General features: G+C 33.9%; 2 protein-coding genes across 2 annotated transcripts; one reads left to right on the forward strand and one right to left on the reverse strand.

Annotated features, from left to right (window-relative positions):
• The first annotated feature begins 3,989 nt into the window (after positions 1-3,989).
• LOC133778025 (uncharacterized) lies at positions 3,990-10,501 on the forward strand. Its single transcript, XM_062217826.1, has 2 exons — positions 3,990-4,080; positions 8,763-10,501. Exons 1-2 carry the CDS (start codon positions 3,990-3,992, stop codon positions 10,499-10,501), a joined length of 1,830 nt encoding a protein of 609 aa, XP_062073810.1.
• A 13,039-nt stretch (positions 10,502-23,540) lies between these two features.
• Positions 23,541-25,909, reverse strand: LOC133778039 (receptor-like protein EIX1). Its single transcript, XM_062217852.1, has one exon. It carries the CDS (start codon positions 25,907-25,909, stop codon positions 23,681-23,683), a length of 2,229 nt encoding a protein of 742 aa, XP_062073836.1. The 3' UTR covers positions 23,541-23,680.
• Positions 25,910-26,478: the final 569 nt, after the last annotated feature.

Below are 26,478 nucleotides of genomic sequence, written 5' to 3' on the forward strand. Positions count from 1 at the left end.
AATGACTCAAAGAGCATTAATGCAGGACCGAACTCAAGTTCGATGAATATAAACAAGCATTTATCTAGCCAAGGGCTAGCCATGTAGAGCCATTGCGAGAAATGGGCACTGGGCCCCTAGTGACCTGGTTGTCAGTCACTCAGTATGGTTTACCAGAACCTCAAGTGATATTCACTCATCTGATCAGAGCTATGGGCTCTGCATGATCATTTCGATCATCATATGCATGGCTTGGGCACTGAGGCCCCTAGTGGCTTGCTTGTTGGTCACTCAGCATGGTTTATCGGAACATTTAGTGTTACGACACTCATCTGATTAGGATTGACTTGATAGTCCTCCAATCAGAAGGCCAGGATTTCTTATCCTGGATACCCCAGCATCTGTTTGAATTCATTTGCATGCTGAGTAGAGCTATGAATGCTAGGCATGCCAGATATGATTTGATATCATGATATGACTGTTTATGAGCATATGAGTTTTCTTGCTGGGCTTCGGCTCACGGGTGCTTTGTGGTGCAGGTAAAGGCAAAAGGAAGCTGGACCATCCTTGAGTTGGAGAGCTTAGGTGATGATGTGTACATATGCAGCTGCTCGACCAATACTTGGGCGAGGTTTGAAAGTGGAACTAGGGCTGAACCCTGTTTTGCCGCTTAGTACGGCTTGTTGTAAATAATCTTTTGTAATAAACTCTGAAATTATATTTTTGGGATCCCAATGTATACATTAAACGTTCTAGTGAAACGTTACATCTTAACCAAAGTTTTTAACCCCTAAACTGCTAATCACACTTAGTTACACGTTTATGGCCAAATGACTCGATTAGCGAGTTTAGCACTGTTTGCAATGTGCACTGTAGCGATCCCTGGAGTTGGGGTGTTACAGAATTTCTTCTCAATAGACAAAATAATATCATCAAAGTAGTATTGGTTCCATTAATTTCCACCCTACTTTTCACGTTGTATGTTGTCCATTGTTTTCTCTCGTCTCATCCTTTGACCTCTTTTTTGTTCTTATTTAGTTTCTTCTCTACTTGTCTAACTAATCTCATCAATCAAATAATCACACTTACTAATTGAATACATATCTATCATGCATGGAAAATTAAAGGGCATTTCTTCAATATAGCTAATCTCACAACAAACTCACATTATATTAATTATAACTATCATTAATGAGGCATTAACTGGCGTACGTACAATTGTTTGATAAAATGATCTACATTAACAACCGTTACAATTGACACAAAATTTACATATTGCATTGGAGATAGTCTAACACATCAATATCAATTTACTTATAGAATTTTGTTAAGTTAGTCTATTTAATTAGTTTATAATATTTATTTTAATTAATTGTATAAGTTTGTATAAATATGGTGTAAAATCCTTTATTGGCATTTTTTATAATTATGACAAAATTAATTAAAAGGATATTTTTGAAATTAGTAGTTTCCTCTTTTGAAATATTTTGTGGTGAATTTCGAAAATGGGTAGTTACTTGTTTTGTAATATTCAGATTTTTATTTTATGTGTTAATAAAATAAATATATATATTTTCCTATAAAAGAATATCTTTTTCTTGAAATGGAAAATTATTATTTATTTATCTGAATTGGTTAACCAGAAATCGTGTACAGCTTGCAATAATAAAGGATATATTGTTTCCTTATTTATTTAAGGAAACTGGGTTGAAAATCTGTCCAGGTTCAATGAATCTGTTTGAACGGATTGCCAGTCTGTTTGAACAGATTCTGACTTTCCTGTTTTGGAAGATTTTCCATTTATTGGCTGTTTGATTCCTGATTTGTTTTCCACGACCTAAAGGGATTCTAAAATGTATATAATCATCCTTAGGTCGTTGGTTTTTGAATATCTCTCTTGGGTATTACTTTCCAAATATTTTTCAAGTTTTAGAGAGACTTTTTATTATGTGAAGAACTTGAGTCCAGCAAGTTCTTAGTGGTTTATTACAGTGTACTTCTGTATTGTTTTCTTTGTGTTAATTGTGCAGGTTGAACACACTTGGACTTTTGTCATCAAGCTTCGGAAGAAGTCTTGTTCGTGAGTCACTTTTCGGGAGGAAAAGTGCAAGTGTTATGATTTGAAGGGAGTTCAAGATCTTAGCACTTCAGAAATTTGATTAGAAGTTTAGATTACAACAGTTGCGACAAATTCAAGAGGGAGTCTTTATTTGTATAAGTCAATTTGGTTTTGTAATCATTTAGATATTCTTCTAATAAATTTCATTCTCTGGGCGTGGCCTCGTGGACTAGTAGCAATCTGCAAAGATTGCTGATACCACGTAAAAATTCGTGTGTTCTTTACTTTATGTTCGTTTTTATCTTCTGGTCACAAACTGTTTAAATATATCTGGTATCTGTTTAAACATTTCTGTAACAGTTTAACAATTAATTATTTAATTTAAATAATTAAGTTGGTAATCATAAAAAACGGAATTTCAATTGGTATCAGAGCGGTTCACTAAACTCTTAGTGAGATCTTGTGGTTATTTTCCGTTTGATTTGTTTTGTGTGAAATGCCTTTCTTTGCAGAAGGTAGTTCGGTGTCTCGACCTCCATTGCTAAATGACTCAAACTATCCATACTGGAAAGTTAGGATGAGAGCTTTCATAAAAGCTCAAGATGAGAAAGCATGGAGAGCAATTTTGTCTGGATGGTCACCTCCTACTGAAAAAGGTGAAGATGGAAGCACAATTGTAAAATCTGAACTTGTTTGGGACACAGAAGAAGAAAAATTATCCAGCTATAATAATAAAGCTCTTCACGCCATATTTAATGGTGTTGGAGAAAGTTTTATAAAACTTGTTTCCACATGTGTCTCGGCTAAAGATGCTTGGACAATTCTTCAAACTCAGTTTGAAAGAACTGTAGATGTTAAAAGGTCTAGATTTATCATGTTACAAACCAGGTTTGATGACCTTAGAATGTCTGATTCTGAAACACTATCTGAATTTTATGAGAGATTATCTGATATTTCTAATGAGTATTTTGCACTTGGTGAAAAACTTGATGATTCTGTTCTTGTTAGAAAAATCGTTCGAGTTCTTCCTGACAGGTTCAATGTTAAGCTCACTGCTATGGAAGAGGCAAAAAATTTCAGTACTATGAAGGTAGAAGAACTGATGGGGTCACTTCGTACCTTTGAGTTAAATCAAAAGATTCATCAAAAAGACAAGCCAAGCTCTTCCAAAGAAAAGGAGAAAACCATAGCTTTCAAGAGCACTGAAAAGGAAGTCTCATATGATGAAGATGGTGATAATGAAATGGCAATGCTTGCAAAGAATTTTCGAAAATATATGAATAAAATAGGAAACAAAAAATTCAATGGCAAGATGTCAAAAGGTAACCCTTCTTCTCTTAAACCTTTTCAAACTAATAAAAAGGGTATTCAGTGTAGGGAATGTGAGGGATTTGGTCACATCCAGTCTGAATGTACAAATACCTTGAAAAAGAACAAAAAAGGTATGATTGCTACTTGGAGTGATAATGACTCTGAAAGTAGTGAAGATGAGGAAGGTAATGTCGCTCTCACTTCTATTTTACCTGGTTCTAAATCTGAAAATAAAAAAATTGTTTGCTTGAATAATGTTTCAAAAGATGAAGAAAATTCTGATAGTGATGAATCTGAATTGAATGATGAGTCTTTGATTGAATCTTACAAAAAAATGTATGGTTCATGGGTGAAAGTGTGTTCTGAAAATCGGTCATTGGTAAGCAAAAATAAAGATTTATGCCTTGAAATTAAACAACTTACTGAGTTGAATGAAAATTTGGAAAAAGAAATAATTTCAAAAAATGTTGAAATTAATAAGTTGTCTAAAGATTTGGATACTCTTGAGAAAAATGTTAGAATGCTTAACCCCGGTTCAACTATTTTTGAGAATATACAGAATTCAGGTCAAAGAAGTCATGTGGGACTGGGTGCTTCAAGTTCTCAAAAATCAAAGAAAACTGTCTTTATCTCGGCTGGGATGTTATCGTCTGATGTTCCTGTTGCATCCTCAGTGAAATCTGTTGTATCCGGTTCTCGGTTTGTTCCAACAGAAAGGACACAGTCAGCAGGTAAATCCAATGGTAAATTCGAAAAATTCATTCCAATCTGCCATTTTTGTGGTAGGAAGGGTCATATTCGTCCTAAGTGCTTTACTCTTATGAATTTTGCTAAAAATGAATATTTTAAAAAATTCAATTATTTTGATGATTTCAAAAGAGTAAAAAAGGAAAATGTTCAATCAAAGAAAGTATGGATAAAAAAGAATAATTGTTTTGCTGGTTTTACTAGTGAATATGATAGATCTGCTTCTTCATATTTTTGGTATTTTGACAGTGGTTGTTCAAGACATATGACAGGTGACAAGTCTATTCTTACAGACATAAAACCTATGCATTGTGGGTCTGTTACTTTTGGCAATGGAATTGAAGGTAATGTTCTTGGTATGGGTACTCTTAACTTTGAAGGGTTGCCTAGAATCAAAAGAGTGTTACTTGTGGAAGGTCTTAAAGCTAATCTTCTAAGCATAAGTCAAATTTGTGATCAAGGTTATACTGTTAACTTTGATAAAGATAATTGTTTTGTTTTAAACAAGAATTGTGTGAATGTTCTTGAAGGTTATAGATCTAATGACAATTGCTACACTCTTCTGCCATCTATTATGTGTCAATCTGTTGTGAGTAATAACACTGATATGTGGCATGCTAAACTTGGTCACATAAATTTCAAAACCTTGAAAAAATTGTCACATGCAGGGAGTGTTCGTGGTTTACCTAAGCTAGGTAAAGAATCTGATGGTAAGTGCAAGAGTTGTCAACTTGGTAAGCAATTGAAAATTACACATAAAAGTGTTTCTGACATAAACACTTCGAAAGTTTTAGAATTGCTTCACATGGATCTTATGGGTCCAATTCAAATTGAGAGTTTAAATGGGAAAAGGTATATTTTTGTTTGTGTGGATGATTTTTCTAGATATACTTGGGTGGATTTCTTGAAAGAAAAATCTGACACTTTTGATGCCTTTAAAACTCTTTGTTTGAAATTAAAAGTTGAAAAAGATTGCAACATTGGAAAAATTGTTCGTATAAGAAGTGATCATGGTAAAGAATTTGAGAATTCTGTCTATGATGATTTTTGTAAGTCTGCAGGTATCTCTCATGAGTTTTCAGCTCCCAAAACTCCTCAACAGAATGGAGTTGTAGAGAGGAAAAACCGCACTCTTCAAGAAATGGCTAGAGTGTTGCTAAACAGCAAAAAATTGACCAAACGGTTATGGGCAGAAGCAATCAACACTGCTTGCTATATCATAAATCGTGTTTTTCTTCGTCCAGGTACATCTAAAACATCTTATGAAATCTGGAAAGGTAAGAAACCAAGTGTGGCTTACTTTCATGTTTTTGGATGTGTTTGTTACATTTTGAGAGATAGAGAAAATCTTGGTAAATTTGTTGCTAAGAGTGATGAAGGTGTTTTTATTGGATACTCCACTAACAGTAGGGCCTATCGTGTGTATAACATGAGAACCCAAACTGTAATGGAGTCGGCTAACGTGGTTATTGATGATTCCAGGGATTTTTCTGAGTTTTCTACTGAGGAAGAAATTGAAAGGTTTATTGATGAACGTACTGAAAAACACGAAGAAGCATGTGTCAGTGATACTACTGTTGCAACGTCTGGTCCATCTGTTCCAACAAATCACGAATCCGATGAAACAGATTATGGACAGACAGAAAAGAAATTTCCAGATATTATTTTGGATGAAGTCCAAAAGGAGCCATCAACCAGAGTTAAGTTAAATCATCCAGCAGATTTAATACTTGGAAATCCAAAAGACAGTATGGTAACACGAAGAAGGTTTAGTAATGTTGTTCAATTTGTTTGTTTCTTATCTCTAATTGAGCCTAAAAATGTGAAAGAAGCTTTAACTGATGAAAATTGGATTAAAGCTATGCAGGAGGAATTAGAACAATTTTTTAGAAACAAAGTGTGGATCCTTGTGCCAAGACCGTTGCATACTAATATTATTGGCACAAAATGGATTTTCAAAAATAAATCTGATGAATTTGGTACAATTGTGCGAAATAAAACAAGATTAGTGGCACAAGGGTACACACAAGTGGAAGGAATAGACTTTGAATAAACATTTGCACCTGTTGCAAGACTTGAATCAATTAGATTATTATTGTCTATTGCTTGCTTGATTGGTTTCAGGTTGTTCCAAATGGATGTCAAATCCGCATTTCTCAATGGGATCTTGAATGAAGAGGTATACGTTGAACAACCCAAAGGGTTTGAAGATCCCCATGCACCTGATCATGTTTACAAATTGGAGAAAGCTCTATATGGTTTGAAGCAAGCCCCTCGGGCTTGGTATGAGAGACTCTCTCAATTTCTTGTTTCTCATGGATACAAAAGGGGTGGAGTAGATAAAACTCTGTTTATCAAAAATATTAAATCTAACATAATTATTGCTCAGATTTATGTTGATGATATTGTGTTTGGTTCTACTTCTGACAATGAGGTGCAGGTATTTGTGAAGCAAATGAAAGAGGAATTTGAAATGAGCATGGTGGGAGAATTGACCTATTTCTTAGGTTTGCAAGTCAAGCAATTAGATGAAGGCACATTTATTTCTCAAAGCAAATATGCTAAGAACTTGGTGAAAAAGTTTGGACTTGAAAGTTCAAAGATGGCCAAAACACCAATGGGAACGACTGTGAAGCTATCCAAAGATGAAAATGGTGTCAAAGTGGATCCTACACTGTATAGGAGCATGATTGGTAGTCTTCTTTATCTCACTGCTAGTCGACCTGATTTGAGTTATAGTGTTGGTGTGTGTGCCAGGTACCAAGGAAATCCCATGGAGTCTCATGTTACAGCTGTCAAAAGAATCATTCGATATGTTCATGGAACTGCTGATTATGGTATTTGGTATTCAAAAGAAACTAACCCTAATCTAGTGTGTTTTAGTGATGCTGATTGGGCAGGTAACACTGATGATAGAAAAAGCACTAGTGGAGGATGTTTCTTCTTGGGAAATAATCTTGTTTCTTGGCACAGCAAGAAACAGAATTCTATTTCTCTCTCAACAGCTGAGGCCGAATACATTGCAGCGGGAAGTTGTTGTGCACAACTTTTGTGGATGAAGCAAATGATGATGGATTATGGGTTTGATCTTGACACTTTAACTATCTTTTGTGATAATACAAGTGCAATTAATATTTCAAAAAATCCTGTGCAACATTCTCGTACTAAACATATTGATATTCGTCATCATTTCATAAGAGAATTAGTTGAAAATAATGTTCTTGTCTTGGAATATATTGAAACACATAAACAAATTGCAGATATTTTCACTAAAGCTCTTGATTCGGTTCGCTTTGATTTCCTCCGAAAATCTTTGGTGGTCTGTTCTCTTTAAATTCTCTCGTTATGTTGTCCGCTTGATCTAATGTGTGTTATTTTTTGTTAAGAAAATTGTCAATCAATTTGAAAATTTTGTTGTGTGTCAAGCTGGATAATCTGTCTTGTGTTTATGAATCTTTGGTTGTATATTCTTGAGAGAAAATTCATCTATTCCTCCTAGGTATATTCGAGTAAATTAATCAATGTTTAATGTTTGAGCTTCCTTTTGTGTAGCATTGTTTCAAGCTCCTGTGCAAGAATAGAGCTACCTGCATCAGTGTGTGAAAGTCGTCTTTTGAGTAAGTTGGAACTTTGTAATTCAAAGTTATGAAGAGGATACGCTACCATAGAAAAGGGCTACCACTGGTGTAGTGTGACAGCGTCTTCATGGGTTACAATTTTTTAATTTCGAAAAAGACTTATTTGTCATTGGGCAATGTTCCCTTGCATACACTGTCACACACTTATGCTTGAAACAATGCAATAAAAATTGTACACAGTTTTAAAAAAAAAAAAAAAAATGTGTGTAAGACTCATACATGTTGATTGATTCACTTAAAGAATATGTGCTTGTGACTGAATTGTGCTTTATTTCTCTCGAATATTCTTTCTAATTTTTCATTTTCACAAGGGTTCTTATCTATGTTTTACACTAACACTTATTTTCATTTGCTTGATTTTATTCTTATCAGGATGACTCTCTTTGATCAAAGCAGATTTTTTTTGGGGTTGAGTTTTTATTTTTGTTCATATATGATAATAAAAATAATAATAATAATAATAATAATAATAATAATAATAATTTGACAAGGAAATTCTTGGTGGACCGAATCATTGTGGTGATTATGAGAAATTATGCATTTAATTGTGTGATTTAATATATTCTTTGTCTCCAAGGAATTTATTTTTGACTTCTTTCTCATTTTGGAATATCAATGATTTGTATCTTTATTGTCTTGTACTTTGTTTAGGACTTTTTTTTTTTAAAAAAAAAAGGGAAAAAGTCATTGAAGAGATCGTGTGGGGTATTTATTTCTGGTTACCTTTTTGGTTTGGGTGTTTATATATATATTACATCTTTATAATCAGATTTTTTTTTAATAAAACAAAAAGGGGAAAGTTCGTGTGTCTTCAAGATTGTTTCCTTTTCTTGGTTAATTAAAACAATTTTTTAATAAAAAAAGGAAACCTCTTTTTGCCGTGGGTATTCATTTTGGGTAAGTAAGTTATTTAAAAAGGCATGTCATTACCCTATTTCTTCTCTCCCACGATCTCACTTAGTCATTTCATCTTCTTCTAATTGTTTTGTTTCTCTCATTTTTCCTTGTAAGTGCTTTCTGTTTTTCAGAAAAAAATGGTGAGAACTCGTGGTGCTTCCTCCAAGAAGACTCCTGTTTCTCAATCCCGAAAGGTGCCCTCTCCTTCGCCTCCTCCGTCTGTGTCAACGGCGCCTCCTTTGTTCCCACAGCTCCCTCATCTGTTGGAAAGTCCTGCAAATCCAAGGCTCGCAAAAAGGTGTTTTCGCTCTCTCATGAACACCCTTTGGTGTTTCCAGATATTTCTGCTGACTTTGTTGCACCACCATCTGAAGTGGTGGTGCCCTCTCGAGCTAAGGACCACTCTCCCCTTCCATTTGATTCGTCTTTGGAGGCTAGGGCAAAATCGAAATCTGTTTTCTCCTCTTCCAAAGCTGCTGCTGCTGGATTGCTCAAATTGCCTTTGAAGCCGAGTCAGTCCAAGAAAAATTCTGTGACTCCAAAAAGGAAATTGGGGTTGGACGCGTCTCTTTCTCCTTTGTCTGCGGCCAAGAAAAAATTGAAGGCTCATCCCCCTTCATTGTCCTCCTCCGAATCTGATCCTGAGGAAGATAAGTCCGAATCTGAAGCAACTCATGATACCACATTGTCTGATGAAACGGTTCCTGACATTGCCGAATCAGAGGCTGAGTCTGATGAGCCAGAAAAAGAAGACACTATCCCCTCTGAACAAGAAGCCGAATCTGACTCAGACCTCATTGCATCTCCTTTGCCATCCAAATCTAAAGGGAAGAAACCTATTTCTGGTTCTACACCTTCACCAAAACAGTCAGGTGTAAATTTCAAACCTTATTCTTCCATTTTTTGCTATAATGATAATGCATGTGATATGGTTCTGTATGCTCAACGAAAATTTATCATTGAAAGAAATTATGTCTTGAGTGATCATCGTCCTTTTGGTGTGCTAACAATGCTTCAAGATCGACAATGGACAGGTTCTTTGGTTAAATTTTCTGGTTTTGTGGATAGAATAATCAAGGAATTCTATGCCAATATTACTAATGAAATTATTGAACCTTCATCTCCTCTGTATAATAAAGTGTTTGTTAGGGGCCATTGGTTCTCTTTTTCTCCTCAAGACATTGCTCTTGCTTTGTGCCTTCCCCTTACTGTCGAGGATGATGTTGATGGTGCTTCTCTTGACAAGGACATGGTTATCACTGAGTTGGTCGGACAAAAAATGGTATGGCCATCTAACACAGTCATCTCCGTCTCCAATCTCACCTACACTTATGCTGTTCTCCATAAGTTTGCAACAACAAATTGGAAGCCCACATCTCACACGGCCACTATCTCTTTTGATATGGCATATTTTTTGTACAAAGTGGGGACCGGTCTTGGTTTAAATTTGGCTTCGGTTATTCATGATCAAATCATTGGGTTTCGCAAAGGTAACAGTAAAAACTTGAATCTTCCTTTTCCTCAAGTTATTTATAAAGTGTTGAGTATGCAGAAACAAGACCTCCAACGTGATCAAGAAGACTTGGTGGCCCCAACTACTGCTGCTTCCTACAAAGCCTCTGCCCCTCCTACTGAAGCCAATGCTGCTCCGTCCTCCAAGAAAGTCAAGCCCCAATCTCTGAAGATTGCCTCGGATGACATTCCTCATGCCTCCTCCTCTGTTGCCACAGATTCAGGACTTGTTGCAACAGAAATAGCTGCTGTCCGAGCCTCTGTTGACTCTTTGACTGCTCGCGTAATGTCAATTGAAGGACTACAACGTTCTGTGTTGGAGGCTGTTCGATCTCTGTCTAAAGATCCAGTTGTTTAGTTTTATTTTAGTTTTGTCATTTAAACATTGATACTCTTTTTTGTTCTTTTGTTTTATGGTTCTTTGGCTTCTTTGAAAGACACGAAGGGGGAGAGTAGATTTCCAAAAACCTGTTTGTTTGTTGTTTTGTTTAACTCTGGACCTTCTTATTTTGAGGGGGAGTTAAGTCTAGTTTATTTTCATGTTTGTTATAAGTTCATGCATGTTTGCAGGGGGAGTTCTTTCTCTTTACTTATCACTAACATTTGTGTTGCAGGTTTTTGAATTAATTTTGTCTATCAAATTGCCAAAGAGGGAGATTGTAAAATCCTTTATTGACATTTTTGATAATTATGACAAAATTAATTAAAAGGATATTTTTGAAATTAGTAGTTTCCTCTTTTGAAATATTTTGTGGTGAATTTCGAAAATGGGTAGTTACTTGTTTTGTAATATTCAGATTTTTATTTTATGTGTTAATAAAATAAATATATATATTTTCCTATAAAAGAATATCTTTTTCTTGAAATGGAAAATTATTATTTATTTATCTGAATTGGTTAACCAGAAATCGTGTACAGCTTGCAATAATAAAGGATATATTGTTTCCTTATTTATTTAAGGAAACTGGGTTGAAAATCTGTCCAGGTTCAATGAATCTGTTTGAACGGATTGCCAGTCTGTTTGAACAGATTCTGACTTTCCTGTTTTGGAAGATTTTCCATTTATTGGCTGTTTGATTCCTGATTTGTTTTCCACGACCTAAAGGGATTCTAAAATGTATATAATCATCCTTAGGTCGTTGGTTTTTGAATATCTCTCTTGGGTATTACTTTCCAAATATTTTTCAAGTTTTAGAGAGACTTTTTATTATGTGAAGAACTTGAGTCCAGCAAGTTCTTAGTGGTTTATTACAGTGTACTTCTGTATTGTTTTCTTTGTGTTAATTGTGCAGGTTGAACACACTTGGACTTTTGTCATCAAGCTTCGGAAGAAGTCTTGTTCGTGAGTCACTTTTCGGGAGGAAAAGTGCAAGTGTTATGATTTGAAGGGAGTTCAAGATCTTAGCACTTCAGAAATTTGATTAGAAGTTTAGATTACAACAGTTGCGACAAATTCAAGAGGGAGTCTTTATTTGTATAAGTCAATTTGGTTTTGTAATCATTTAGATATTCTTCTAATAAATTTCATTCTCTGGGCGTGGCCTCGTGGACTAGTAGCAATCTGCAAAGATTGCTGATACCACGTAAAAATTCGTGTGTTCTTTACTTTATGTTCGTTTTTATCTTCTGGTCACAAACTGTTTAAACATATCTGGTATCTGTTTAAACATTTCTGTAACAGTTTAACAATTAATTATTTAATTTAAATAATTAAGTTGGTAATCATAAAAAATGGAATTTCATATGGTGTAGTCATTACTTATAGTGATGTATCTTTACCAAATGTGGTATTCATTTTATCTTCATTTCTGTCTGTGTCGATGCACATATATATCTCTGATATGTAACTTCTAATGCATCTTTTTCATTTTGAAGTTTCTTTGCTTGAGGCCCCTTTTGTTGCTCTTGTATCACATAAATTTTAAACAGATAAATAATATTATAAAAATAAATAAAAATTGTTTAATATAATGTATGACATAAATATATTAAACAAATTAAGACAAAACTGGTTCACATTTTAATAGAATGAATTACATTTCTAGTATACATAAATATTTATATCAATAATTTGTACATATATCATATCTAAACACAACATTGATATAGATATATATATTTACGAGTAATGATATGTACACCTAAAATATACACTTAACATTACACATAGTGATGTGACAGTTTAGCCTAGTTAATTATATTTATTAAAACATGAATCCACTATTTTAAAAAGCAATGTCACGTCACTGTGTGTAATGTTTGGGTGCATATTTTGGATCCACATATCATTACTCATATATTTACATGGGTATATGACCACATCGATATTTATTTAAGAAAGTTATATATTTAATTGCTGTCCTAAAAAGCATAATGAATGGTATACATTTTTCATATAATAATATATTTTTTAAATTCATATAATAATATTTATGTAAATGTATTATTGTTTTATATAATGGAGATAATAAAAAAATGTATGAAAAATATGTGGCATATGTATAATAAATAAAAAAATTAGAATTTAAAAAATATAAACATGTGAATCTTTATAAACGCTTAAGTGGAAAAAAAATACATTAAATAGAAATGCAAAATTACTATTAAAAAAAATAGAAATTCAAATGGACAAAAGGATAAAATGACATAAAGAATCTTTAAATGAATAAGGAATATTCCTAAACTATAATTCTGTACACTTCTATATATATATTAATATAGCATATATATATATATATATATATAAAAGCTTTCAAAACTGTTGAACTTCTTCTGCTCTTAAAGAGGCTTTGGAATAATGAAAACTTCATATTAAATTACATGAAAACTTCATTATGACAAGTCAACTTCAACAAATGACTTCATTGAGTCTACCATTATTTAAGATCCAGCAGTTAATGGCATAATAAGCTTTCAAAGCAATGTATATCCTCTTATTAAATATGTAGGAAATTAGTTGAAATGTCCTTATTATGTTGAGCCAAATTAAAGAATTAATTTTACCTCAAAAATGGATGCACAAAATACCACAAAAATATCAATTCTTATCATTAATTAGAATTCATTTTTGTTTGTCTAAGTTGTTCTTTCTACCATTGGTTTTTGTGGTCGACAATGACAATTTTTTTCAATCCATTAACCTACTGCAAAAGATGCCCTAACCCCCAATTCGAAGGAATTACAAGTTCTCTTCTAGTGGGTTGAAGTGCTATACTGTCGGGGGGAGAGCATCAGGGTGAGGTCAGGGGAAAGCGTCGAGGTGGTGTTCGATCGTCTTTTCTAGGTTTGGGATTTTTAGATTTTTTTGTTTTAGATTAGTTTTAGAATTTGTTATTAAGACAATCAATTTTTTTTTATATATTTTTAAAGTCTTAGTTTTTTTTTTGTTTTAGATTAGAAAGCATAAATATTAATTGTTTTTGTTTTAAATTTTAATAATTTAACCCAATCGAGTTGTGCCACGTTTATCCTGTATACCCCTAACGGCTCAGGGACCAACGGCTGCACCAAAACATTAACGGTAGACATTATTGCCGCCAAAATTTTTACATAAGCATTTAAGTGCAACAAACTTAAGTACATAGGCATTATTGCCGCAAATATCCCTTATAATATTATGTATTTATTTACTTGCATACATTAATAAGCAGTGATGATATAGTGACTTGACAAAAATGTCGAAGCCCTGTCCCGCATTTTGTCACTTGCAAGGGAAATTGGTCGACATATTTCAGAGGGGACTCGCTCGCCAATGGGTGAAAACCAAAAGATCTAGTCGTTCAACACCGCCAACCTCGAGGGGACTTGCTTGCCAATCAGCGAGGGCCAACGTGACCATTGGCGAGCCCACTCTCAGTTGGCAAACCCAACTTTGTTATTGGCGATCCCCATCTGTAAATTACACCACAACACTGTAAATTTTTTTTTTTTAAAAATACAGAATTTTACAAAAATTAAGAAAGTACAGATAACAGTTTGTAACAATTAAGTTAATGTTTGTTATAAGTTTTTATTTAGTCTGTAAATGTTGTTTACAAAATTGTGTGTAAACTTGTAAACTTTAGTTAGAAGTTTTAGTTACTAAAAAGCTGTATTATTACAAATTTATAAACTTTTTATTTTTTAAAAAAAATTCCATATATATACTATATCTCTTTTTAAAATCGTAGGTATTTTTGTAAACTTCTCAATTAATATTGTACCTGTAACGAATAAGGCTCAATGGGGATGGAGCCAAAGCCCAAGCCCAAGCCCAAGCCCAACCAATTGCAGTATAATGTGAAAAAGAACAACGGAGAGCCTGTCGGAAAGTGATCCAGACTCATGGGAAGAGTGAGAAACAGTTGAAGAGCAAGAGACTCCGGTTAGCTCTCTCTCTCTCTCTCTCTCTCTCTCATTACATACATCTACATAATCTCAATTCGAAAATTTTCAAGCGTCCCCATTCCTTTCTTTCAAAATCTTCCTATATTGAACTGATTAAGAGGAACTGGACGAGAAGTTGGCTGGCGTTGCCTTGCGAAGAAGCTCAATAAGTCCACGCCAGAGGTTTCGAAAATCAGTTCATCAAGATATTTCCAGCATGTGGGGTTTCAAGAAAGGTTTGATCCTACGAACAAATCCCTTTTCTGTATTTGGGTCAAATTCAAAACAGAGCTCTTTGATTCCATCTCGCCATTTTGGGCAGAATGCTAGAATTGGTATCCACCTAGATAGAGATTTATTGTACAGCTCTGGTTGCAGATACGAAAATGAATAAGAATACAAGAAAGGTGGTCTATGGGCAGTGTTTGAAGATCAATTGTTGTCTTGGGAGGCACATGTTCCTGAATTTAAGCAGGGCAAGAAATCTGTGTCAATGCCATTTCCTAGTCTGTCAGAGATTTTAAAGCCTGAAACTCCAGAAGTGGTAAAAAGTTCAATGCTTTTATAAAAACTTTAATCTTTTGGATTGAAAATGATAGCTTTACTTATATATGGCTCTCCAACAATATCTTCCCTCAGGATTTTGTTGTCTTGTAAATTTTGATTAGTTTTGCAATGAGTACTTGTCTCAGAAGAATAACAGGTAGCTCATAATAAATGATAAGAGGCAAAAGAAGTAGGAGGCAGTTGAATTCCACATACTGTATTAGTGAATCCACTATAGGCACAGCTTTTAGCTTGAAAAGAGTGTAGCTATTTTTTTCTCCAAAATATTTTTGAAGTTTCTATAACTTATGGTTGTTCTGCTGCCTGTTGGTTTAATTCGTGAACAAAGTAATGTCCTTCCTAGACAGGTAAATATATATCATATGTTGTTATTTTTATTCGCACAAAGATTTTGATACTCGTTTTTGTTGATATGCCATGCTTGATTTATTTTTCGTTTGTGATATTACTTCACTTTATTAACTTGTTCTTTTTTTTGTTAAATTAGCTATTGTGATTTGTGTCAAGTTGCAGATTTGTTCTACATTCCTGTTTGCTTAAGTAAACATCCCCTCTTCTTTTCATACTTCGTGCTGACACTGCTGCAATGGCTTCCTGAATATGTAGGAGTTAGAAAACATGATTTGATCCATGATTTGATCTGTACCAAATGTGGTGTTCATTTTATCTTCATTTCTGTCTCTGTCGATGTACATATCTCTGATATGTAACTTCTAATGCATCTTTTTCATTTTGAAGTTTCTTCGCTTGAAGCACCCTGTTGTTGCTCTTGTAACTGATGCAGAAGGTAATGAGCTTTTCAGGGTGACTGTTCTTTTTACCTTTTATTTTATTTTTGGGAGGGGGGTTTATGCAGAGGTCAATGAAAGGTAATCCTATTTGCTAGTTGTTCTTACCTATATGAGGTTTCCAGTGTATTTTAATATGGTCATTGGCACCATCATCAATCTGTTAATTTATAGGAAATTGGTAAGTCCCTCTTTTCTCTCACTATCATTCTGACAGTGCCTACACTCTGCAGTTCTTACCATTTCAATAAAGTTACATGGCTATAATAAGTCGTTAATGATTGAGTTTAAGCTCTTTAATTCATTAAATATTTTGATAGAAAATATGGTAGAAATGGTAAACAAGTAGAATAGAACTGATATTATTGGAAATAAAAAAAAAATGCAGTGACCAGCCAAGGGTTCTAAAGTATTGGCACTCTCCAACAGAGCAAAAGTTCCCAAAATACAATCACACAATTCATGACGCTCTAATTCTTACCTCTCCCATATATATACTATTCTATCCCAATTCATCTAATACCCCATCAGTACAATTACTAATAAACCCTCTACTACATATATTCTATCAGACTGTATCAGTTCCCTCTTTACTCCCTCCTACAAGTGTCAATCATCTTTATGCCATTTTTTAATTGAAACCTAAGCATCAATTGTTTTGGAACAAGCAGTTTGCAATGGTTGAAAACCCTGGCTTCTGGATTTGGACATTTACTTTGAAAGGCATTGATGGAAATGTGCTGGCTGAGATAGATAGTGACTGGAGAGGTTTTGGCTTTCAGGTTTCTCACTTTCCATCCGGACACTAAACATCTAATAAAGTGATAATTTTTAAAACTAATATACTCTTTTACTTATTCCTCTTTCTTTTTTTTTAAGTCCTAATGGAGTTTAAATGACTCGACACAACACAATGGTAAAGTGTATTTTAGGTTCAAATGTCTTCCCAGACATATTTTTATTTTTTTAAATATAAGACAACATATAAATTTACACAAATGAAATTTTCCCAAGGCTAAAGCCCACCACTTTTCTGATTATTTCTCTGTGCCATAGTTCTCAGCGGTGGAAAATGGTAAGCCTCTCTCTCTCTCTCTCTCTCTCTCTCACTTAATTCGAGTCGTCCCTCTGTGGTACACCTCCACTTTTTGCTATACATATGCATATGTATATTTTAGCATCTCAGAAGCATTTTGACAAACATTAACGGGGCATCGGGAGACTTTTCTCTAGTGTCAGGAAATTGCTATTTTGCTGATTTCGTTTCGTTTTGTTCAATTGGTAGTAGTGCTCTGTTTAGAGTTTGATTTTCTTCGACTATGTATTGTTATAGTACTTTCAGTTACACTTGTGCTGCTTTTACAGACACTGTACTTGTAATAGCTAGCTACTTCTTCGAGTCATTATCATTGTGTGTCATTGAAAGGAAGAAGCTTTGAAAATAATTTAAAGAGCAAGGAAGGATGTGTGAGATTAAGCAAGGAAGGATTGATCTTGCCTGTAAGTGATCTATCCTTGAGGGAGAGCTCATAGACATGACCAGTTTGCGTGTTGCAGGAAATTCCAGCCCACTTGCAGCAATCTTCTTCTTCAGAAACAATTCCATGACACCAATTTGTTATCATGATCAACAAGATCCCGCTTGATACTCAAAAGAGCTTGCTTTTCAATTTCAGAGCAGAGCACGATGGATTCTCCATTTCCAAGGCAAACATTGACCATCATAGTTACTACTGCAAAAAGCACAAGAAAAATAATTATTGTAACATGATTCATTGATGCTGATGATATTGGAGGCATGGTGAGATTGATATATAGATTATAGGATATTAATTCAAGATAAACATGTAACTAAACGTAAGGTCGGAGGCTTCTTTATATATATATATATATATATATATATATGTATATATACATATTTTGTGGAGAGACCTTAGCTGTCTTGGTCTTTGTGCCAAAACCAACCAACTATGTAAAATCGTCTACTTCCAAAAAAAAAAAATTATTTATAAACTTTAATGATTAATATCTCTTCTATATAAAAAATGTGTAATTAATGGATTTTATTAGTTTTTTTTAAAGGTAAAGAAATTTCAATTAGGTAAATCGAATATAATCCATTACATGAAGATATTGTTCATAGAGCATGATCAACAATAATAGACTTACCAAGTCGTTTCTAATAAAAATTATAAAAACCCTAACAACTACCCCAATTAAAGACCCAATAAGCCGCTAGCTATCGAGCATCAAACAAGTGTGAAGTGGGCTAAGTTTCCAAACCAAATAAGCATATGAAAGATTTATCCCAGTAATGACAATCAGTCAAAAGTCTTTCAATAAAAATTGGGAAAAAACAAACTCATTATTCATACCAGAAATAAGGGCAACATAACAACGACCAATGACTTTATCACCTATATATAATAGAATTCCAACCACAAGTATTCTTGATTAAAACTAGAAAAAATAGCGATATTAGGATAAGGATAATTTAGAAAGTTCAAGTATAACACATTTTGGCCTGTTTTTGTTTGATCTTTTCTTCTTGTTTTTCTTCTCCCCAATGGAATGACACTTGATAAATATGTGAAGGGCCACCAATTAATTAATGACACATCTAGTGAGACCACCTTATCTTATGGGAAAGTGAATGACTTTTCTTCTCAATAGGCACTTAGGTATTTAAGTGCTTGGATGACAACAACTTAAGTATTTTAGCTGCCAATTTCTCATTTAATTACTGTCACATAAACAATTAACAGAAAACTTAAAGGCAGGTACCACCAGCACCAATTTTTTTGAAGTTGGGTACTTTTATCACAAAAAAAAAAACTTAGGTATTTAAGTTCTTGAATGGCAACAACTTAGATATTTTAACCGCCAATTCCTAACATATAATATATCATTATTTTTTTAAGGAATTAATATTATAATTTTACATATTTATATTTAAATTTTAAATTGTTCAATAGCTTTTTTTAATTGGTTCAATAGTTTGTTATATTAAAATTAAAATATTATTTTTAATATTAAATTTCAAATTTCAAATTATCTAAATATTTTAATATTCATTTTATATAAGCTTTGCCACTAAAAAATCTTAAATATTAATTTTATTTAAAATTCATGATTCTTTTTGTAATACATTGCCTTTATTGGTTGAGTTAATTATGCCAAAACTAACTACGTAATAATATCTGATCATAACATAATAGTCACAAGATCAAGCATGTGCATATAAAGATTTTTTTAGCTATAAGAGTAGTGGGATGACTCTACCACGAGTACTATATTTGGCTCTCAAAAATATTACTATGATGAATTGATATAATTTTTTCTGCAGTTATTATATTATATAATATGAATTTGTCGTTTTGGGTGTGCTTGTTTTCCCCATTTGCGGCCTTATTCTCATCACAAGCTGGAATATAGATCGGAATAATGCATTTTTCTGGGTTACTCTCCTAAACATAAGGGATATCTCTGTGAAAACAAATCTGGCAGAATCTATGTAGCTAGAAACGTGGTGTTCAATGAGACTCATTTTCCTGCATTTTCCACCACCACTTCCTCGCAGGTACATTCTAGTGACTCTAATCTTGTACCCACATCACAGTTTATTACTACTACTTCTCCTATTGACTCTAATGGTGTTTTGCCTCCTGCTGCTGTGCATGAGCAACATCAATCTGGTTCGCGTGATGCCTCACGAACTAACCCAGTTCATGCTAGTCCTTCAGTGGCTTCTCCATCTGTTGCGTCTTCTACTAATTCCAGTAGTGCCACTGCCATGTCGCTGCCTACTTCGAATACAGCATCAAATAATGGTTCTGCTTCTTGTTCTGAGACTGTTGTTCCTTCTATTGTTGCACCACAGAGAACTCATGCTATGACAACACGGTCTCAACATGGAATATATAAACCCAAGGCTTATTTAGCAACGAAGCATCAACTCCCTGAGTCACTTCTTCCCTGCGAGCCCAAATCAATAAAAGCTGCGCTTAGTGATCCGAATTGGAAGGCAGCAATGAACAAGGAGTTTACAGCACTTCAAGCTAATGATACACGGTCACTTGTGCCCTATGAGCCTCATATGCATCTCATAGGAAATAAATGGGTACATAGAATTAAATTGAATCCTGATGGCAGTGTTGATAGATTCAAGTCAAGACTTGTTGCTAAGGGATATCTTCAAGCTCCTGGGATTGATTATGCTGAGACTTTTAGCCCAGTTGTTAAACCAGTCACAGTTCGCTTAGTGCTCACCTTGGCAGTCACATTTCAGTGGGAAGTTAAGCAGCTGGATGTATCAAATGCTTTCCTAAATGGTGTTCTTCAAGAAACTGTTTACATGATGCAGCCTCAAGGGTTTGAAGACCCTTCTAAACCAAATCATGTTTGCCACTTGCATAAAGCTATATATGGTTTGAAGCAGGCTCCACGCGTCTGGAATGACAAGCTTAAAGACACTCTTCTTGGCTGGGGTTTCACTGCGTCTAAGGCTGATTCCTCACTTTTTGTTTTTGGGACTGGACAGAATTTGATCATCTTCTTGGTGTATGTGGATGATATTCTTATCACAGGACCAAATTCTTCCCTTATTACACAACTCATAACTGATCTGAATAAATGTTTTCAGCTCAAAGATCTTGGTGCAATTCATTACTTTCTTGGTGTGGAAGTTCATAGAAACTCGGATGGCATTTACTTGTCCCAAAGCAAGTATATCACCGATTTTCTTGTCAAACTACATCTAGATGGAGCTAAACCGTGTTCAAATCCAACCAGCAGTGTTCACAAGCTTTCTCTGTCTGAAGGAACACCTTTTGAGGATATTACTTTGTATCGCAGCACTTTAGGCGCATTACAGTACCTAACACTTACAAGGCCTGATGTTGCCTTTATTATTAATAAGCTGTCACAGTTTATTCATGCACCTACAAGTGTCCATTGGGAAGCATGTAAACGGCTTTTGAGGTATTTGAAGGGTACTTTTAATGAGGGACTGCTTCTTAGACCGGTTTCTAGATTGGATTTGCAAGTATATTCTGATGCTGATTGGGCAAGCTGCCTAGATGATAGGCGATTTACTGGAGGTTATGCAGTGTTTCTTGGCCCAAATCTCATTTCCTGGTTAGCCAAAAAGCAACAGGTGGTTGCTCGATCTTCTACAGAATCTGAGTTTCGAGCTCTTGCAAATGCTGCAGCTGAAATCAAATGGATAGTGCCACTGTTGTCTGAACTTCAGTTTCAGCTCCTAGACGTTCCTGTTATTTGGGTGGACAATCAGGGTGCCGCTGCTCTTGCTGCCAATCCTATTTTTCATGCCCGTTGCAAACACATAGAGATTGACTTACATTTTGTGCGTGAGCAGATCTTGAGGGGTGAAGTTTCTGTTAGATATGTACCCAGTGTTGACCAAGTTGCTGATATTCTGACTAAGTCTCTGCCCAAAGATCGTTTTCATTATTTAAAGAACAAACTCAAAGTGATTACAACCCCTTTTCGTTTGAGGGGGGATGATAGCCAACAAATTGTTAGTTAGTTGAGTGTATAATTCTGTTAAGCTTTCTGTTGCAACAGAATTTTTCATTTGTACAGCTTCGTAATACTCAGTATAAATAAAGAGTTTGTTCACCTCAGAAATCAATTAACAATTCTTGATTCTGAGGTTTTCTTTCCAATATACAGTTTTTCATTGTTTTCTTCTCTGTTTCTGTGAACTTCATCTATGGTTTTGGCCATTTCTTCAAAATTTAGCCATTAGAAGTGAACAAAATGTATCACTGACAACAAGAAATAAACATGGAGATGGACAAATGTTAAACCCCTTTTCTCATGAACAAATTTAAATTATTAATAATCCATATTTGTATTTGATTGTGAAATTCCATTTTTTATAATTACCAAGTGCTTAACTAGAACAACTTAATTTATTTGCAGAATGATGATAAAGTTGTTCGAATAGAAAATGAATATGTGACTACAACTCAACTCAATATGTTGTCAAAGCAGGTTAATGAAGCGGAAATGAAAGAGTAAAAAATGAATACAGTGAATTTTTACGGTTCAAAAATTATTTCAGATAACCTACTTTTACGAGACCATGTCTAGAGAATAACTAATTAGTAAATAATAAAAAATTACAAAAATATTGAATTAAACAACATAAGACTCCGTATGAGATGAAAATCTCATACATGGTTCTATAGAGTGATAATAAGGGTGACTTATCTATCAACTTTTCCAGATTTGAAATATTTTTGTCTAATTTAACTTCACGAGTTGTAAAATATTTTTGCCTAATTTAAGTTGGCATCAAGAATTTTACAGATTGTTTATATATAATAACTAAGCTAGAACAATAATACTTTCTTATGTTTAATGTGTGGGCACGAAATAACATAACTCAAAGCCATGAATATTTTCACGCAAAACAAAGTAAAAATATATTACCATGCCTTGCACAAAGTAAAATATATGTAGTAAAGTGAAACCATTCTTCATTCTTCAATTGTATCTGTTGTTCCGCTCTGACATTTTTACAGTGAAGATAACTAGTCCAAACCAAGTTGCAAATGTAATAATTCTTCCTAATTGGAAGATATTTCTAGCCTTTCGAAGATAATGATCCCCTGCTTTTACTACAATATATAGTCTTAAGATTATATATATATATATATATATGAATTAATCAATTCCAAATGTGTATAAAATAAAAAAATTAAATTAAATTAAATATGAATACTTGGAAGCAAAACGAAGTAAATAACTCCATGATGTTTGTTAGAGTCTTCACGAGATTAGCAAATGTTTCCACTATTAAAAATTCTATTGCTGCTGCCATGTTTCTACTCCATTTATATGTATATATGCTTTTAGAGCTATATATATATTTCAGCAGAATATAAAATATTAAATTCATAATTCATGTAATTTTATCTATAGTGTAGAGATTACAATAAGTAAGCTAGAAAATATATTGCAGTCACTTGAATAGAACAGAACAGAGAGAAAAACTTGGAGAGAATTAAGGAAGCTAATAAGAAATTTAGAGAAAGAAGTGGATTTGCTGAAATGAATGCTCACTGCTTAGACTGTATGAGTTTTGATATTTATATGAATGAAAATACATACAAAGATCTTGAAGAAAAATAACAAACTGGTCTTCACATAGCCATTTCCTAAAAATTTAGCCATTAGAAGAAAAAAAAAAAAAAGTATCAATGACAACAAGAAATAAACATGGATATGGGAAAATGTTAAAACTTCTATTCTCATGATTCTAGCAGTTTGTATAAGAACAAATTTAAATTATAGCTAATCCATAGATATTTGATTGTTCATGAATAATAACTAAGCTAGAACCAGAGTATTTTCCTATGTTCAATGTGTGGCCACGAATAACATAAATTAAAGCTATAAATTTCACATAGAGCAAGGTAAAAATACACTACCATGATTTGCACAAAGAAAATTAATGGAATTAGAGCTATGTATTTCTTCTAGAAGTTTTGTTATTATATAAATTTTATAATCACACCCAGTTTTCAAAATAATTTCTTCCTCTCTAGAAGAATGAGTACATATGATTAGAACACTTGAAAGAAATTTGGTAACCACGAATGGGGCAATCTTTGAAAACTAGATACACCAATAAACTTAACCGAGAGATAAAAGACCAAACAACCAAATATATGCAAACAAGTATTCTGAGTTCAACGAAACCAACAAACATTACAACAAACAGTACAAAATGAAAAGACCCCTATCTTATTACAAAAGCCTTTAAACCATGATTGACCCAAATAATTTTAAAACATGTACTTTACTTTGATAAAGTAATCCACAAACTTGTACCACAAATATTCTTCGACAAACCAAAAGTATGCACGCCTCCAAAATCCACAAACTAGCAACGGACCAATGACCCCTGCAAAGCTCACTCCAAACCCCATTCCTATGCCCAATCGAAACCAGTATTCATCATCTTGTGTTTCTCCATCGTCGGCACTTCTATGCAGTGTCACATGATCTTCTCTACAATTTATGAGGAGTGGTGGTCCACACAATTTGTTGCCAATAAAGCTGGAAGCATCCATGGTTTGCAGTTGGGTGCTTGTTGGAATTTGTCCTGAGAAATTGTTATATGACAAGTTCAAGAAACTCAAGAATGTTAAGCTTGACATACCTGAAGGAATGTGACCGGACAATCGGTTTTTTGAGAGATCAAGAGATTCCAACTCTGCCATACTGCCAATCTTCTTTGGAATGTTCCCACTCAAATAGTTTCCCGACAAATTCAGCGATTGTAATGCTTGGAGACTTGTAAGTTCTTCTGGGATTTCTCCTGATAATTTGTTGTCTGAAAGGTCTAAGGCACTTAAGAGATATAAGATGCTGTCGTACTGGTTTTCCCTTCCTTTAATTACAAGATTTGCATTCTCTCTAGACCATTGAATAGTGGTGCCAAAGACAAAGCTAGGCAACATTGATTGATTCAAACTAGAGGTCATAGCCGTTAAATTTTTAAAACATTTTGGTATGATTCCTGTCAAATTGTTGTTGCTAGCATCCAATACTTGAAGTGAAGAAAGTTTGCATAGCTCAACTGGAATATGATCTGTCAAGTTGTTTGAACGAAGCACAAGAAAGCGCAGCATTGGAAGACTTCCGATCCATCTTGGTATAGTTCCCACCAACTTATTAAAACTAAGGTCAAGAACACTTAAAGCTGAACAATTCTTAAGAGGCTCTGGTATTTCTCCAATGAGGCTATTATTGTGAATATGCAATGACCGTAACTCATGTAAAGATCCAATAGAGCTTGGAATTTTCCCAGTGAGATTATTGTTATCCAAGTCTATCATCAATAAACTTGGCCAATACATCCAACAGTTGGGAATCTTTCCTGATAAAAGATTATTTTCGAGATATAGAGCTAAAACTACTCTTGATTGAGTTTTTCGATAACAAATGAAGTTAGAAATGCTACCAGCCAAATGGTTATTTGAAAGATCTAGTATGCCAAAAACGGGGATATGAGGTAATGAACCTGTCAACTTGTTGTAGCTCAAGTTTAAGTTATAATTATAACCATCATTTGGAAATTCAGGAATTTCTCCATAGATTTGGTTTTCGGACAAGTCAATAGAAAAGGCAACATATTTATTATAGGAAGAAAAATTCCATAACCAACTAGGAATGGCATCTGAAATTCCAGTGTTGGACATGTCTATTTCAGAAATACTTTTTTGTGATTTTAGCCATACAGGAAAATGAGGACCCAAGTTCCAGTTTCCTAGATCCATGGAGTCAAGAGAAAAGGGGGGAGTCCAGTATGAACTTACTTTCATAGTCAAATTATTTTCAGAAGCATGTATTTCAATGAGCTTTGTGAGGTTGGCAAAATGAACTTCAGACACATCACCTTCGAAATTGTTTGACCCAATATCAAGAATTTCTAAGTTTGAGAGAGACCCAAGACTGATTGGAAGTGGTCCACTTAATTGATTATAGGAAATAATGAGAGATTTTAACTTTGAGAGAGAAACCAAGCATTCTGGAATAGAGCCAATGAAATTATTTTTCGAAATATCTAATGACTCTATGGATCGTAAGTTTTGACATATTGACATAGGAATGGGACCAGAAAAATTATTATTTTTGAGAGAAAGATCAACTAAATTCTCGAAAACTCCTATTTCATCTGAGATTTCTCCAGTAAAGGAATCAAACAAATTTCCATCCAAATGCAAGGACTTTAGATTTTTTACAAGGCAACCCGACAACAAGCTTTCAAATACCATTGGGACTCTTCCTTTGTAGTTATTGTATGACAAATCAATTGCCTCCAAATTGCAAAGTTTTCCCATGGATTTTGGTATACTTCCTGTTAAAGCATTAAATGACAAGTCAAAAGTGACAATAGAAGTCAAATTTTCTATGTCACTTGAGATCGTGCCCTGCAAGTTATTAAGAGAAAGGTCGAGGCTTGCAAGATTGGGAAAACTATAAAAGCATTTGGGAATGAAAGAATTCATATTATTCCGTGACAAATCAAGATGTTTGAGAAGGCTCATATTATTTCGAATGGTGCAGGGAATTGGACCTCCAAGCTCAAGGGAGTTGTCACTCAGGTCAAGTGTCTCAAGGGATGTAAGATTGATGTGGGATGGGAAATGAATATGTGAAAGATGCCAATTAATTAATGACACATCTAGTGAGACCACCTTATCTTATGGAAAAGTGAACAATTAATAACTTTTCTTCTCACACCATAATATGCCAATTATTATCATTATTAATTAGGCTTGAACCAACAATTTCTTCGTTCTTCTTCTTTTTTAAAAAAAAGATGAACAATTATTACTAGTATAAATCTTTTATTTTATTAAAAAAAAAAAAACTAGTTGTAACTAAAATTTAAGAGTATATTAACCTTTAATAAGATGACAAAATTACATTTTATATGAGAATTTTAATAGAGTGCAAAAATATGGCTCTATGACTTTTTTTTAAGAATTTTCATTTTTATAGATTCATTTTCTCTTATTTTTGTATAAAAGTTGGTTTTTATGCCATAGTTTTACTCTTAATCAAGTTTTATTAA

The sequence above is a fragment of the Humulus lupulus genome, chromosome 5 (assembly GCF_963169125.1).
Source record: "Humulus lupulus chromosome 5, drHumLupu1.1, whole genome shotgun sequence".
Lineage (NCBI taxonomy): Eukaryota > Viridiplantae > Streptophyta > Magnoliopsida > Rosales > Cannabaceae > Humulus > Humulus lupulus.